This window comes from Tachypleus tridentatus, chromosome 6 (assembly GCF_004210375.1).
Source record: "Tachypleus tridentatus isolate NWPU-2018 chromosome 6, ASM421037v1, whole genome shotgun sequence".
NCBI classification, from domain to species: Eukaryota; Metazoa; Arthropoda; class Merostomata; order Xiphosura; family Limulidae; genus Tachypleus; species Tachypleus tridentatus.
The window spans coordinates 157,536,984-157,553,737 of NC_134830.1; the positions used below are offsets into that span (position 1 = coordinate 157,536,984).

Consider the following 16,754-nt stretch of genomic DNA (forward strand, 5'->3'; position numbering starts at 1 on the left):
TCCTCAGTATTTTAAAAACCAGATTTTATAAAGCATCTGAAATATTACCAGCCAATCAGAATTTTCTGCTATTATTTAGCATTTATTGTGTCACTTTTATTAAGGACGTGATTAAAAAATATCGGTCAAAAACAAATTTTCTCAATTTTTTGTTAATTGTAATTTTATTTAATAGAGAATTGATACAAAGATAATAGTGCATTTTCTAACATATTAAAAGCAATAAAAAACTGGCGAAGGCGACCTGAAATGTTAAAAGTACACAGGGCGTGCGTGAGTAAGCCCGGGTGCTAAGAGAATAAGGGCCAGAGACAGTTCAGTTAGCATCTTAAATTTTTAAAATTGTCACCATATGAGGTATATTTCCCATTTGATTTTTAGGGCAACCAATCAAAATTAACCGGTTCTCTACCAGTCTTGAGGATTGGTGGCGCCAGTAAATAGAACACGCGACCGGGAAAGAGGACTTGCTTGTCGTCGCGGTGTGACGGCAGTGATCGTCCTTGCCTTCCCCCATCCCCCATTACGATCGTGCAGTCTTGAAAGGTAACCCAGGTCGCGCGTGTATATCTACATATCTATCTACATCTAAGAGTAAATATAAAAATATTCTCAATGTGTTTCTCCACTAACTCGATAATAACTCGTTATACAACAGCGATCAACGACCTTTCCAGAGAGACATATTCTATACCTGAAAATGGCCGTGTAACAAGAAACAAAATGTTATGGACAGACTCCTCCCCCGTGTCCTAAGATGGCATTTAGTCGTGACAAATCATCTATAGATACACACACAGAGATACATCAGTAATAAGTCTGTTCGTAAGTATCAAGCTACGAAAAAGGCTGCGCTTGTACCCGCAGCAGGTATTGAAGCTCGTTTTTTAGCATTATAAGTCTGCATACTTACTGCTGCTCCACAGGGGCGGAGGAGATATAAAAGGTATAAATATACGTATAAAAATAAATATTCCAATTTCACTGCAGTTATGCGACAAAAGGTAACCGATACACGGATACAACTTTTATTTATTTATTACGTTTTATGAATAATTAGTTATATTTTGTCACGCAACTAGCCGCCGTTTTTATAGTATATTTGGTAAATTAAATTACTTCTGAGAACAGTTAAAAAAAGGAAGCAAAACGTTGTTCTACCATCTAAGATACTCATGTGAGAGAGAATCGAACCTGGGATCTTTCATCACAGCCTGAATTTCACGTGAAATGTCATAATCACGCCAGTGTATTATATGTACACACGGCCCCACCCCAACTGGCACAGCGGATGTATGCGGACTTACAACGCCTGAATTAGAGTTTCGATACTCGTGGTGGGTGGAGCACAGATAGCTCAACTATATACTGACACACAACACATTTATAATCGTTGCTATGTTTCATAGAGCTAATGATTCAATAAGAGGGACATTTTAGAACCATGTGGCCAGACACTGGCAATAGTGCAGTTGTCGAAGATCGACGAGTTTTCTAAATCAGCACATTTGTTAGTAAACTAGATTAATTCAGTACAGGAAATCTACCAGGCTAAGATGCCCGACGGCCGTATTCACAGCGCCCCTTCGTCGCCGAGTGCCTCACTCTTAGTTACCGCGCTCTTGTGAGGCCTACATCAAGTTGTTACGAACAGTTGATGCCACATTAGAGAACATTCCTGGAAAGTCAATTTTGATGCTTTTTTGTTGTTGTTTTTTACATAAAATCTTACTCCTCGAGCTGTTGATATTAGCTAGTAAGTAGCCTTGCAGACCCAAGCTACACACGTAACTGGTAGTAGCCTTGTAGAGCCGAGCTACAGACATTAGCTAAGCCTTGATTTTTCACACGCGCGTAAAAAAAAATTAAAAATTCTATCCTAATTTTACTTGTAGGTTAATTTGATTATTTTTTTTAAGGTTATAGGTTCAAATTCAGTATGTTTATTAGTTTAGCCGACTTTATCTGTTTGTTCTGTGATTTTTGTTTGTTAGCCGAGTGTGCCAGGAAAAAACATAAAAATCCAGCGATCCGGCCACATAAGTATGCAAAGCAGTGCAGCTCGCGTAAGTTCGAATGTCATTGCACGTTTTAATGCAAGACACACACTTACAACAGGCTGACATCATGTTTCCAGAAGCTGAGGGTTAGCAGCACTTGTTACGTTAAAACTGTTGCAGCATTAACGTAGTTAACGCACCATTCCAAGTCACCTGTTATTCCAAGCCTTACGGTTTATGACGAGACATTAATTTCCAAGAACAGTTGGTGTGTTCAATGTTTACGCGCATATATTCATACACGCACTAGTATTAAACGTCAATCGTTGAGATGTCAAATTCCCACACGCCTACTCGTATCTATTATAGAATACATGATGGGGGATAGGGGAAGACCACCCGTACGATGCTAATACGAATCGCAACAAAACGTGTTCTGTGACGTAATGACACCCTATTGAGGTTAACTATCTGCCCAAATTGTAGTTTATGGGGCAAAGACATGACTCGTTAAATGGCTCCTACGACAAATACTGACCATCATGACGTCAAAGATATGGACATTGAACCAACCCGCGTGAAAAATATACAGTAAGCTGTTCGTGACTCATGAATTTCTGTAAGACAGTTGTGTACGTGTGTTAACAACGTATTTAATGCCATCGGCGTACAAGCCCAAAGAAGTGTCCGTATAATAAAGTATTTCAACTCAACGATCTAAATTCTCCTACAAACTTGACGTTTACCCGAGTAACGGCCACTAACCCTCCGCAATGGCACTAGATAATTTCAAAACATATCCCACGATGCTTCAGTTCAACAGCTTCTTTGTCACCCTTAAGCCCCAGGCTACTGTATACCAATTACATTCCTAATATATATTATCGATTTGCTATATGCCAGTTATAGGTACTCTTTTTTCTTCACAGCTTTAAGAGAAACTTCAAACAATATTCCAATCATTGGACATCACAAACATGCAATAATCAGTTGCACTCATTTTAAACAGTTTCTTTCCATTTTCAATTCACCGACACTAAGACTAACTCTGGAACCCAGGTTTCGACATTACATAGTTGCTTGTGTTTACCTAATCAATTTTATAACCACCGAATCACAGGAAATATCTGGATCTTTGAAAGCGATGTCAACATTTGGAGATTAAATATCCTAATTTATTAATGCGGCACAAGACATATTAACGTACTGGTTCATTGCTAATGGCAAACCTAATTTTTGGAGATGGTTAACGAACCAGTTCTCTGTTTTAGCATAGAAGTTATTTCATTCCACAACCAAAAGTCAGAGTTTTATGCTCTGACTGGAGTAACATTGTAAAAAGATAAAAACGACCGTTCAGTCCAGAACGAAATTATATTTATGTCATTCAACGTTTCGCTTTTATAACTCACACTACTAGACTCATAACAGTGTAAAAAAAAAAAACATTGAGTGACGTAAATACATCGTCCTGAGGTTTATTGTAACTTGTCCATCGTATAAAGTATATTCAGAAAGACCTTAACTTTACGTGGGTGAGAATGAAAATGATTAAAATATTAAACATTCACAGAAATATCTTAAAGTTAATATATCGATACGAACATTGTCACCTTGTTTTTAAACATCCAAGGCTATCACACGAAACCGGACAGTTGTGGGCATGTGTTATGCATGCGTTTACTTTTTCACTTCATAACACCGTATTTTTTATAACCATACAGTATCAATTTATTATTTTGTTACCATAATATGCCTATCTCAGTAGTCCTCTTTGGATTGTATATAACAAAAAAAAAAATGAGGACCCATTAATACAATACTAGGGCACGCTATTTTATACAATAGCTTTCTTATTTTATATTCTTCGTTAAAAAAAAAGTTCCCAACCCTGGGGGCTCAACGGCAAGTCTGAGAGCTCTTTACGCTAAAATTCAGGGTTCAATACCCTCGATGGATAGAGCACAGATAGCTCATTGTGCTTAATAACAAATATCAGAAAATAAATGCCACTCCTATACCGATAACTATTTTCAGATGGGAAACCCGTTAAGCCTTTTTGACCAATTACTTTTGCATTTCATGTTTTTAACCTGCGATCTTCCGTTTCCATAAATATTATTAAACTGTATTAGCAGTAATAAAACCAAGCAAGCAAGAATTCCGTCCTTTTTTATCTCTCTCTCTCTCTTCTTCTTTATTTTGTAAAGGAATACTTAATTTGAAATATAGGTGGCGTGACTCTTATCAATAATATATTTAAAAATATTTAAAACTTTGTACGTTTCTCTTGATTTATACATTATTGTTGTTATTGTTTTGCCATTTTGAGTCATTGCTTTAACGATAGCCGATCTGAAACAGGACGTTTTCAGCATACATATACACACATTTAAATATACTTGTTTACACAGTCTCGCCAGGTGGCCCTACGCTATCGCTAAGCCGTTTTTCGTATACCGTTTAGAAAGGCATAAAAACAACAAAACGTAATTACGCCGACTGTTGGCTGTATGTAAAAAATATTATTCTTGGACCACCCTGTCCGGAAAGCTTGCACTTTAAACAGTGACTGTTTAAGCTTGTTTTCTGAGAGCACAAGTATTACATTAACAAGAACAAAAAGTAACAATTCTGCTAAACGTGTCTAAACACGAAAACAATTTTTTGTCAAACTGTTTGTACAATCTCGAAAGCTGTAGTAGCTTGGCAAACAAGTTATTAGCTGTGTACTTTAACAAAAAGGTACCAAATGACAAGGGGGTGGAGTTTTGCCTGTCAACGTCTTGATATATGACGTTCAGCGACCCCTGGAGGTGGAGATCAACAGCATTCATGTATTACACGATGTTAATACTTCAATAGTACTAAAATGTGCGAGGAACTAAATCATTTGTGACACAGCAATGAATGTGTTGTTACTACAACTTTGTTACATCTGAGAACAGTCTAACTAAGCTAACTCCAGTCACGTTTCTCTCTTCAGTTACTCTGATAAACACACAGTAAATTAACCGAGAATTTAACACGATTCTCTCCATCAGGGGTTCCGATGCGTCACAGGATCGCGTAGCCCTGAACCAGTTAATCTTATCAGGCTTATCGAGGGGATCCACGCCATTGACTTTTGAAACATTTTTATTTTCTTCTAAATTATTTAATTCAAAACCCAAAATGGTCTACCAGACCATGGCCTTATTAATTGCCCTCAGTGGCTCAGTGATGGCAAGTTTGAAAGCTTATAACACGACAAACAGGGTTTCGATACCCGCTGTGGGCATAGCACAGATAGCCCCTTGTTTAGCTTTGTGATAAATAACTTTGTTGATTAAAGGGTTCTTAATAAAACGCGAGTCTTATCAGTGGAAAAACCGAACTTGTTCAACAAATAAACATAATCTACAATATGCTATTATTACATCATCTGAGAACACAGCCAAAACTCAGTCGAACCAAAACTCTGGTAAACACGCCGTAAATGTGTCACAAATAATTTAGGTCTGCGCATATTTTAATACCACTGCAACATTGTGTAATGCATGAATGCTGGTATCTATCTATCTATATATATATATATAGACAATTTAAGGCATAAGTCAGGGTCAGATAAATCAAAACGACATAAACTTGGCACTCGCCACCGTAACTATACTATTAAGTTTGTTCTTCTGTCACTCTAAAGTACCATTTCATATTCACATATCCCTTACGTTGTAATTCGAAACAAATAAAAATTAGTACTTTTATAGGGTAACTGTTAACTGTGGTGGTCTAATGGTTACTGTACCTGAACTGAGAATAACAGGATTCATGGTTCGCATCCGATGGTGCAAAAAAACGCGTTCCACACTTCGAGCCAGTGCACTAATCTAATAACGGTTAAGTCTCCCTATTCGAACAGACAAGGGCAGCGCATGAGTTAGAGGTGGTCGTTGTCGAGTAGCTACACTTACCTCGCGTCTATCACTTCTAACCACCCTGCATCACAGAGTTCCTAATGTTATTGGTGAGAAGAAAATAATACAACACATTCCTCAAGGTAACACTTGCAGCATGCTATGGAGGAGTTTTCTTACCGATAAATGACAACCTTTAACGAGCACATAAAGTTTAATAAATAAAGTTAACACGAGGTGGAAAAAGTTGGAAAGAAAACTTAGTCTTAACCAGTTTTGCACCAGGTATTTTGTAATTCCCAGGTATCGAAAGAAAATTGAGAAATCTGACAAAATATATTTGAGAATAAATGTACGTATTTGTGTGTCAAGACGGCTAGTATGGGTATTAAATAAAGTGGACAACACCGTTTCGGTCTCCTTGGGTCATCATCTTCAGATACATTTTTACTTCAAGTGGGTCATCACGAATGCGCATGACTTACTGCACACTTTACTAACGATGGGTTTTGGTTTCGTTTGAATTTCACGCAAAGCTACACGAGGGCTATCTGCTGTAGCCGTCCCTAATTTAGCAGTGTAAGACTAGAGGGAAGGCAACTAGTGATCACCGCCAACTCTTGGGCTACTCGAATAGTGGAATTAGGCGTCATGTTATAAGAGCGAGCATGTTTGGTGCAACGGGGATACGATCCCGCAACCCTCAGATTACGAGGTCGAGCGCCTTAACCACCAGGCCATGCCGGACTAATGGTGGGTCATACGGACCATAAGTAATGGCGTTCGGTGTCGTAAACTGTTACCACTGTATTCCCAAATGGCCCCTGAGAGTGGAAAATTGGGGCGTACCAACTACTTCCCTATTGCAGACAAAATATTTGATAAAATGTATTCACTGGAGGAGGGTACGGCGTGGTAAATTCATTGAAGTTTTAAAAAACTTCGTGATTTTTAATTTCAACGGAACACTGATGTCGCTTTTGGAAAAAAGGAAAACAAAAACGTGGATTTAATTTGATGTTAGGCCTAATGAGGGGTCGAACTTGGTTTTAGGCCTGCCATTGATCCAATCCTCTGTAGACCTAGCATTTTCCTTGATGTGTGTTTTGGGTTGGTTTTGAATTTCTTGCAAAGCAACTTGAGGTCTATTTGTATTAGCCGTCCCTAATTTAGCAGTAAGACTCGAGAGAAGGCAGATAGGCAAAACGACACTTTGGGCTACTCTTACCAACGAATATTGGGAGTGACACTACCATTATAACGTACCTACGGATGAAAAAGGTGATACACTTCATCACTTTTTAGCACTTATTCAGTTAATAACGGGCATAGTTAGCAATCGTTGGTTGGTTATTTGAGTAAAGCCTCGTTGGCCCCACGGCTAAGAGGGCGAGCATATTTGGAGTGAGGGGAATTTGAACCCGCCATCCGCAAATTGCGAGTCGAGCTCCCCAACAACCACCAGGCCATGAAGTAACAAAACATTTTTACTGACCAGTCTATAAACAACAATAAAAAAAACAATTATCCGCTTGCATACTGTGTTAGATAACAATCATGTTACAAGTTCCAATATGCTAAACTCAGGGATTCGATTCCCCTCGATGGACTCAACAGATAGCCCGATGTGGCTTTGCTATAAGAAAACACACACACGAGTTCCAATGTAGCTTATTTATACGAGGGTGTTTTTATGTGAGGTATAGTAACCTAAATGAATTAGATTGACGAATAAAAGTCCATTTGTTTTCGCTCGTTCTTTTCAAATTCCCCTGAATATTGCACGAGGCCGTGAAATCTTTTTTTGGTAATAGTGGACTATTGAAATTCGGTATTTCAAAATACTACACCGAAATTAGACTGTACGTCATTTTAGTCGCAATAGTAAAAGGTCGTTAAGAGCTATTAGAAATAGTTAAAGTGTCTTTTGCGAGTTAGTTAAGCAGTTTTCTCCTGCTTTAAATTTACAGTAACAAAATCATTGTGAAGCTGGGAACTAGTACAAGGAAATATCGACATTGCGAAAAAGCATCACACAATTGTTGTAATGGTTGTAATCTTGAATCGTTTATCGTTATAAATACATCGTCGCGACCTCTATCGGTAATGCTTAGAGTCGTTTTGAAGGCTAAATACCTACTAGCGACAGTTGCACAATCCAAGAACCATCTGTATATCTAATGTTAGAACAAAGCTGTGTATCTTGCTAGCAACTACGTAGATACATCAATTCCACTGTGTCATCATTCCAGACTGTCCTTTAAAAAACAAAAAAATGAATTAAAAAGCAACAAAAAACAAGTAATTTACTAAAGAAAGGCTAAGGAAGTACCTTTCTATACTTTTTTTTTTAATCTTGTAAAAGTCGTTCTACTAGTTCAGACAGGATGAATGAGTCACCGACGTGAAACAGACTTCTAGTTGTAGCCATCCGTCTGGTACAGCGTGCCGACAGCACGTGCTTTGCCCGAACATTGGCAAAAATTTAAAACGCACACAATATCCGAACAGAATAGAAAAACCCAATGACGTGAATCTATTTATTTTTTTTAAATACATAATAACACTTTGATGCTAATTTTATTAGCTTACGCAAACGTTGGATCCATTGTTTACTCCGATAACGGTTCTTCACGAGTTCCACGTGCCACTGAAAATGACATTGATATATATCTACGATGTCCACTGGAAGCCAACCACAGTTCGAAGTTTTAATGTTTCATTGAAATATATATATGTATAGTAATACAAGTGAACATCTGATGGTCATTTCATAATTATATTTTATCGAGTGCTACTTCGGAAAACCATCAAAGTAACCACTGAGAGCTTACATTTAAACGAAACGCTGAACTTGAGAGTACGAAGTCCGAGAAAGTTATATTATTAATCACATGACATTTGAAAAATAAAATCCATTTAATGATGAATAAGAGGTTGAAGGCAGTTACAATAAACATTTGACAGGTGTATGTTTAGTAGCAAACATCTAATTCTTGGACGTTTCGGAATATATATATTCCATCTTCAGCAAGTTATATTAAACACGAATCTACAAAACAACCGCATAACTCCTTCTTACTGTTTATAACTTTTGTTTTGTTTTTTAAGAATACGTATAAATACGCACGTATATGGTACGTTTTGATATTTGTCCAAAGCTATACGTGATTTATTTCGAACTTATGAAATGATAAACTATATCGGGAAGACAGCTAGTGAACTGTACCCACTGCCATCTCTTGGGCTATTCTAGTCAAACAGTGCGACATGACAATCACTCTTGTGACACGGCCTCAAAAGTGCAGGACACAATTTCTTTTAGTGATATCGAGACTCGAACATGGAACTTTTGAATCCACAGATCAGTAATGTTAACTACTCGTCCATGACTAGAAGTTAGACGATAAGTCGATGCAACCATTATTAATTTATGCACTTCTCGCTACAAATAAACAATTTTTATTACATGACTGTCCCCCGGTTAAGTCTACGGACTCATAATCCGAAAATCCTAGGTTCGATTCCCCGTTAATCTTCTTAAACACACAAAACGAACAGTTAAACGAGCACCGATTAGACAGTCTGAGGACGTGTGGCCCGCAATTAAAAAAAAATGAGGGGTTAACCAACAAAGATAAAATAAACGTATAATTTGTATAATATTTGAAACATAAAATTGCTTAACCCTAACCGAATGATAAAAATAATAAGCAAACACAGCCAGCCCTAACTTTTATGCCATAGAATGCGACTGAACTATGAAATCATATGTCAGTTAGTACACGCGCGCGTTTTTATCTAGTAGTAGCATACAGTGATAATGTTATCAGAAGCGACAAACCTGATGCAGGTTTAAGTTCAAGTCATTTCACCCTATGCCCTTACCTCACGGATCAACACGCAAATACTTTACGTAACGAAACGGCCTGCACAAACACACATCAGGAACAAAGAACAGAAACCCGAATGACTTACAACAAAAAACAAATTACTGTTTGTTATTATTACAAATAAATGTTCCTTTCCTATTCCATCGAAGTCACCCTTCGGAGGATGGATTATATCTTACTACAAAGTAGTAGGCTACAGAAACGTTTTAAGTTCTAGAAGAAAAAATTACTAAATTTAATATATATTTTAGATTGAGCAAAATGTGGTATAAATTCATAGGCGTATGTCGATTTCTTTATTTTGTGTGCCGCGTTGAATACAGTTTAGAGAAGAGACATCCTGCTAGTAAAAAAACAGACAGAGAGAGGAAGCAGATAGAACTTGTACTTACGCGTTTGTCTAGATATTTGCCGATGCGCATCTGCCTCCTTTAGCGGCGATTTCAGACCTCCACTATCGGCGGCCACGGTCCTGGAAAAGACAGCGGTCACCAACAACCTCCACACCAGTGTTCTCGTCCAACTCGCCATCAGTACTTAATGTAACCGGTAACCCTCGCCGAAATGTGATACCCGGGCACGAGCGCTTCTCGCGCGCGGAGCACGAGGACTGGGGGGTGTGGTACGTAATGGAAAAAAAGGAGTCCAATGACCCGCGAGTCTAGTCAGACACACACACACTGAGAGTGAGATTCTGCAGCTGGTATTATAACGGAATACAGGCCGTGATGAGGTCGGTATAAAAACAGCGGTGGACCCGATGAACTGTAGTGTTGACGTTCCCTTGAATGAGTCGCCGTTCTTCGTTAAGCCGAGTCTTGAAATACGGAATGCTAGCGTAGACGTTCATTCTTTTATACCATAATACTGTTCTGTGACCTGCCAGCGTCCACTTAAAAGATGTCACCTGCGTCCAGTAGAATCTCTAAGGGGGGCCTTCAATTTCCCACCTGTGAGATGAAACGCACGTGCGGCCGACACACCCCCTGCGACTGAGCACACAATGCTATAGACAGCTGCAGCGAAGAGGTCACAGTATATACTGGGGAAACGAGAGAGGTTATTAGTTAAAGTGATAGAAAAGGCTTAAGGTAAACTGTTCGAATTTTGGATCCATTCAGGATTGGAGAATTATTCACGCTCTTGTGTGACGCGATGTTGATCGTTACGTGATGCAGGGCGCTCAGATAGGCCTTTGAATGAAATCGTGGCTACCCCGCGATCGTATTATGAAGAGAAAGCGCGCGACATGACGTCATCATACAGGGTGAACCACGTAAGTATCGTATCTGCTAGAACCGGTCCGTAGCTGTTGTGCACGAGGCGAGCTCGGAGTAGACGTTCATCCTTCGACGAAACTGAGGTCGGAGAAAGTTTAATATACAGCGACTTTCTAATGTTGCCACATCAGTCGAATTGAGTGTAGCTTTCCAAGATCAGAGAGTGGTGCCATGCACGGTTACAACTACCGGATGGTTACATACAAGTTGTATAGACGTCAATTTCACCAAATGTGAACATATACTGGTTATTGTTGTTCTTGTTTTTTTCATCTGATAATATTTCCTTAACATTACCAGTTTTATCAGTCTGTATCTAATGAAATATCACCGACGTAGCACCCAAGTCTCCAACAAGACAAACATTTACGACAAAACTGCCTTTTTTTATATCAATCCTTATTTACACATAAACATATTGGTTGTCTTATAACAACTCTTGCAACTTAAAAGTATTATTTTATGATAACGTTTCAGAAGTAACAAAATGCCGAGACTCCAGAACACGAACGTTGGAATTCATTTCTACAGATAAAAGGTGTCACCACTAAAGTACAGTTTACGGATACGTAAAGTTTTCCACACAAAATATTCCAAACAACACATAAAACGTTCCCCACCCTCGCCGTAGCTCAGAATGGAGGCTTAAAAATGCTAAAAAGCTGGTCTTAATACTGTATTGAATACGGTTCAGACATCCCATTGTGTAGCTTTTCGCTAAGCAACAAATAAATAGACATTCGCGAAACGATTCCAAACACCAAGCTACAAGACCACTGTTGTTTTTTTCTATTCTAACGTCGTTTTCAAATTAATATATTGTACAAAAATAAACTTTCAGAATACTTGGTCTAAGATCACGCGTCTTTATCAACGTCTCATGTCCTGTTTAATATAGATCAGAGATGTAGCAGTTTATTGTACAATAAAGAACACTGAAATATTATATTTTTTCTGAGTCGTAAACTTAGTCCAGTGGTCCCTTAATAATACAGACGAGGTTTTAATAGCAGCTAAAAGTGAAACCACATATCTATACACCTTTTGCAATACAAATACGATATTATCAAACTCGTAACAATTCCACAATATTTATGAGATGAACCACAGAGAGATTTTGGATTACCTCGAGTATTTTTCACAGCAACCCTACATGTATCTATTAATTGATTGGTTTGGAATTTCGCTCAAAGCTACACGAGGGCTATCTGCGCTAGCCGTCCCTCCTTTAGCAATGTTAGACAAGAGACAGGGCAGCTAGACATCACCACCTACCCCCCAACTCTTGAGCTACTCTTTAACCACCGAATAGTGGGATTGACCGTAGCGTTATAACGCCCCCACAATTAAAGGGCGAGCATGTTTAGTGTAACGGGGATTCGAACCCGCGACCCTTAGATTACGAGTCGAGTTCCTTAACCACCTAGCCATGACGGGTCACATTTATCTAATCTTCTGAGCTTTTGCAATACAAATGACTAGAAGCAATGTTTAATTTTTGACAGCACTGCCAGAATATATTCGGATTCATTTTCATCGTCTTTTCAACTAAAGGCGGAAGTCTTTCAAAACATTATCCTTTACAACAGACAGTTGTCATCCGTTCAACAATTACTATTAAGAAGTATGACAAAGTCATTATCACAAAAGTATATATATATAAATTGATTTATGGGCCTATAATAATAATATCTTCTCACTCTTTATTCGATATTTAAGTGTACGCATATATGAAGGCCCCTCCCTGCTTTCGCACGTGCTTGTGAAGTCATATCTTGAACCAGAACTTTTAATTTTCGTATCCAATAGCAACATTTCTTTTATAAATAACAGCTCCCCACTCAATGGCTCAGCGGTAAGTCTGAAAGCATATCAAGATAAAAAAGAATCGGGTTTCGATAACTGTGGTGAGAAGAAAAACCGATAATTCGTTGTATAGCAATAAACAGAACAAACAAAGGTTTTATTCTCTTTATTTTAATACTTTTAAAGTGTGTTTATGTTCTTTTCTCAGAAGCCATTACTTACTCATTTTACACTATTAAAAGCGTTGGTTGTGTATTTATTAACCCTTAAACAGTGGGAATGTTGTAGGTAGCACCACCAACTGATGATAGCTACCGTTTAAGGGTTAACCATCCATCTTTGCCGACAGCATACAGAATTTCTATCACTCTATATGTCTGTGTGTTTGTGTTGTTGTTGGTTTTTTTTATATATCAAAGCAACATAGGGTTATCTGTTGTGTCCACCGACAGGAATCGAAACCTCGATTTCAGCGTTGTACATTCTTAGGCTTATTGCTGTTCCTCTGTACCACTCTCCGGCTATATAATAGGTCTATATAACTGGAAGTAATAAGTGGGGAAGGCCGTCCAATAACTAGCTATGTGAGAACTTGTTACCATGGTAAATTAAAGCACTTTTCTTGGTAAGTATCAACTAGTACTGTCTTCATCAAGCCAATGTTACCTCCGAACTGTTATTACTGTTCAACGTGTTAGGGAGAGACAGACTGAATGTTTTCACGAATTATTTTACTAAATGTTTATTGGTCCACCAGAACTGTATAACCATTAAAATATTGTCACATGTGGCAATAAACTCAGGGTCTTGTAGCAATCCTATTTTATATACATATGACAATGAAAATAAAGGACTTGTAGCAGTTCTGTTTTATATATATGGCAATGAAAATAAAGAACTTGTAGCAATTCTGTTTTATATATATGACAATAAAAATAAATAACTTGTAGCAATTCTATTTTATATATATGGCAATGAAAATAAAGGACTTGTAGCAATTCTATTTTATATATATGGCAATGAAAATAAAGGACTTGTAGCAGTTCTGTTTTATATATATGACAATGAAAATAAAGGACTTGTAGCAGTTCTGTTTGATATACGTATGACAATGAAAATAAAGGACTTGTAGCAGTTCTGTTTTATATATATATGACAATGAAAATAAAGGACTTGTAGCAGTTCTGTTTTGTGTTGGATAAAGTTCATTTCCCATTTATTTTATCAGGAGAACTGTTTGAGGCATTACGTAATACTCACCCCTCATGACAGTTCAGTCAGGTAGGTAGGTGGCAAGGAACAAGATGGGGAGAACCCAAGAAACCACTCCAGTTGTCGCTTCCCCACCCAATCGTCAGTAACGTGTGAAGTGTACGCCAAACTTAACTGTTTAAAACATTTGCTAAACTATTGATGGCTGATACACTAGTTGTTCTCGTGGAACAACAACAACAAAAAGAACAATAAAAAAACTGACTTTTTCATGTTCTAAAACCTCACGTGATTATTCACGAAGTACAAGTACTTTCGTGAAAAACCTAGATAATTTCACATCACGCTACTAGATGTCGCGTACCTTTAAGGTGTACAGTGGTGATGACAACTGTTTCTGGGCTTTAGACTTAAGCAGATTTTAATACAACGTTAAATACTGTTTGGACATACTTTATTCATTACTGAAAGTGTTTTATCCGTTTAGCTTTTGCTTATTCCGATCTATAACCGAGTGGTTCAAGTTCAAGGCTATTGAAAACCTCTATCAGTCGTCAGTTTCTACACACTTTTCAATGAAAAACAACAACAAAAATTGGATGAATATAAATAGATTTAATACACATTGAATATTTGCACTGAGTGGTAAAAATTACTGCTTGATTTATGGGCTAATAATTTAGTTTAGGGGGACCGTCGTCTTTATGAGCGAGCGTTTCTGTTTTCGCGTTCGTTTCGAGCTTCATAAAACTTATATGCAGTTATAAACCACGACATTCAATGAGAGAAAAACGGCTTAACCCAACCGTTCTCTTACCAAAGTCGATATGATCAGCATTTGTCATTATTATGAAAGGAGCTAGTTATGGGGAGGTCACGTGATCCCCGCGCCCTATATTAGTCTTGGCGAAAGACAGAGAGGGTGATCACCGCTGCTTAACCTAGATTACGTAGTTTCGGCGTCAGAGGGTCCATACAGCTGACTGTTTTTCTGCGTCTCACGTATGCTTCAGATTGCTTCTCAAACTCCGCTTTCATTCTAATACTCTTCTACCCTCCAACTATCAATAACGCCCCCTACCCCCTCATCCCTCTCATATTTCTAACCTCTCTTTGGGTTCCTGTTATGGGGCCGTCTCTATTCCTACCCTTTAATGACAACAACCACTTGATAAGGAAATAAAGCGAAAATTACTTGTCAGCCAAAGCTCTCGTGTATATCGTTATTTAAGTTCTGTCTGCGTTGTGTTTATTTAGATGGCCTGAGGGCCTCCAGAAAAGGCTGACAGGGTCGCCAGGGGGCGCCGTCAAACTAACATTACAACCTATAGTAAACAACATTGGATGTGTTAAAGAGGGTAGTGGGTGCTAACTGATTTGTTTGTTTAAGCACGTCAACTTTCTCATTAACGCAATATGCCTTGAATGCCTACATGATATTTTATCATAACATAAACTTTTAATGTATTTTTGCCATCTATTTGTTTGTACTTTACATTGAAAGAGCAATTCTCCAAATTACTTTTGGGCGTATATACATAACAAATATTAAGATTTTTTTTCATTTAGCAGCGATTTGACATTCGGAATGAATAACTATCATATACTAATAATAACAAACTGAATATGAACTAATTATATCAATAAAATTATTGTTATACATACTCTTTATTAAAATAGCGATGAAATATCTTTATAAGACAAAAATAGATTATGAAACTTCAAAATTCTTTAAAGTACAAAATTAAGATATTAATCAAATGAAAACTATTACAACTGTTTTTCTTTCTCTGGTAGTGACTTAAAGACAAATTGTGCAATTAAAAGTTGAACATAGCTAAGCCTACTTTGCGTCATTTGTTCGCAGTATTTCTTGGTAGTGAAAGCAAAAATCGTACGATTAAAAAAATAATAGTATTAGGCCTACATTTCATTAGATACAGCGCTATTTGATGATGGTGCAACATGGAGTGAATAAAAGTAAAAAAATGCTAAGGCTACTTTATATTAGCTATTAAGGCATTTTGTAACGCTGAAAGCAATGGATGTATATATACGATTAGGCCTACTTTTAAATACCGAATAACTTATTTTTAATGGTACAAAGCAAGACTACACAAATATTATTATACCTACTTTCCAGTATTCACTTCTGTATTTTGTGTGGGCATAAATATGCACACAACAGTTTTTGTTCGTTTTGTGATCCTAGTCTTTAGCTAAAAGTTTGAATTCTTTTCCTAGTTGGCCAATGAAGACCATTGTCTCACTAGTATGTTTGTTTGTTTGTTTTGGAATTTCGCACAAAGCTACACGAGGGCTATCTGTGCTAGCCGTCCCTAATTTAGCAGTGTAAGACTAGAGGGAAGGCAGCTAGTCATCACCACCCACCGCCAACGCTTGGGCTACTCTTTTACCAACGAATAGTGGGATTGACCGTCACATTGTACACCCCCACGGCTGGGAGGGCGAGCATGTTTAGCGCGAACCCGCGACCCTCGGATTACGAGTCGCACGCCTTACGCGCTTGGTCATGCCAGGCCTATCTCACTAGTAAAATAATTTGTAGAAAACTACGTCATAAAGGCTGTTGACTAAGCCTTATGGTCTTACACAGATATGTCTGTTTACCAACTCCTTTTCTCTGTTTCTTACACAAATCAAAAG

At 37.8% G+C, this 16,754-nt stretch overlaps 1 protein-coding gene across 2 annotated transcripts in view; it reads right to left on the reverse strand.

Moving 5' to 3' along the window:
• Positions 1–10,990, reverse strand: part of LOC143254228 (chordin-like) — a 73,358-nt gene extending 62,368 nt beyond the window's left edge. For both annotated transcript variants that reach the window (XM_076509028.1, XM_076509027.1), the window contains exon 1: positions 10,182–10,990. In XM_076509028.1, the coding sequence (XP_076365143.1) occupies positions 10,182–10,320 (139 nt within the window). In that variant the 5' untranslated portion in view covers positions 10,321–10,990. The remainder of the gene's footprint in view (positions 1–10,181) is intronic.
• Positions 10,991–16,754: the final 5,764 nt, after the last annotated feature.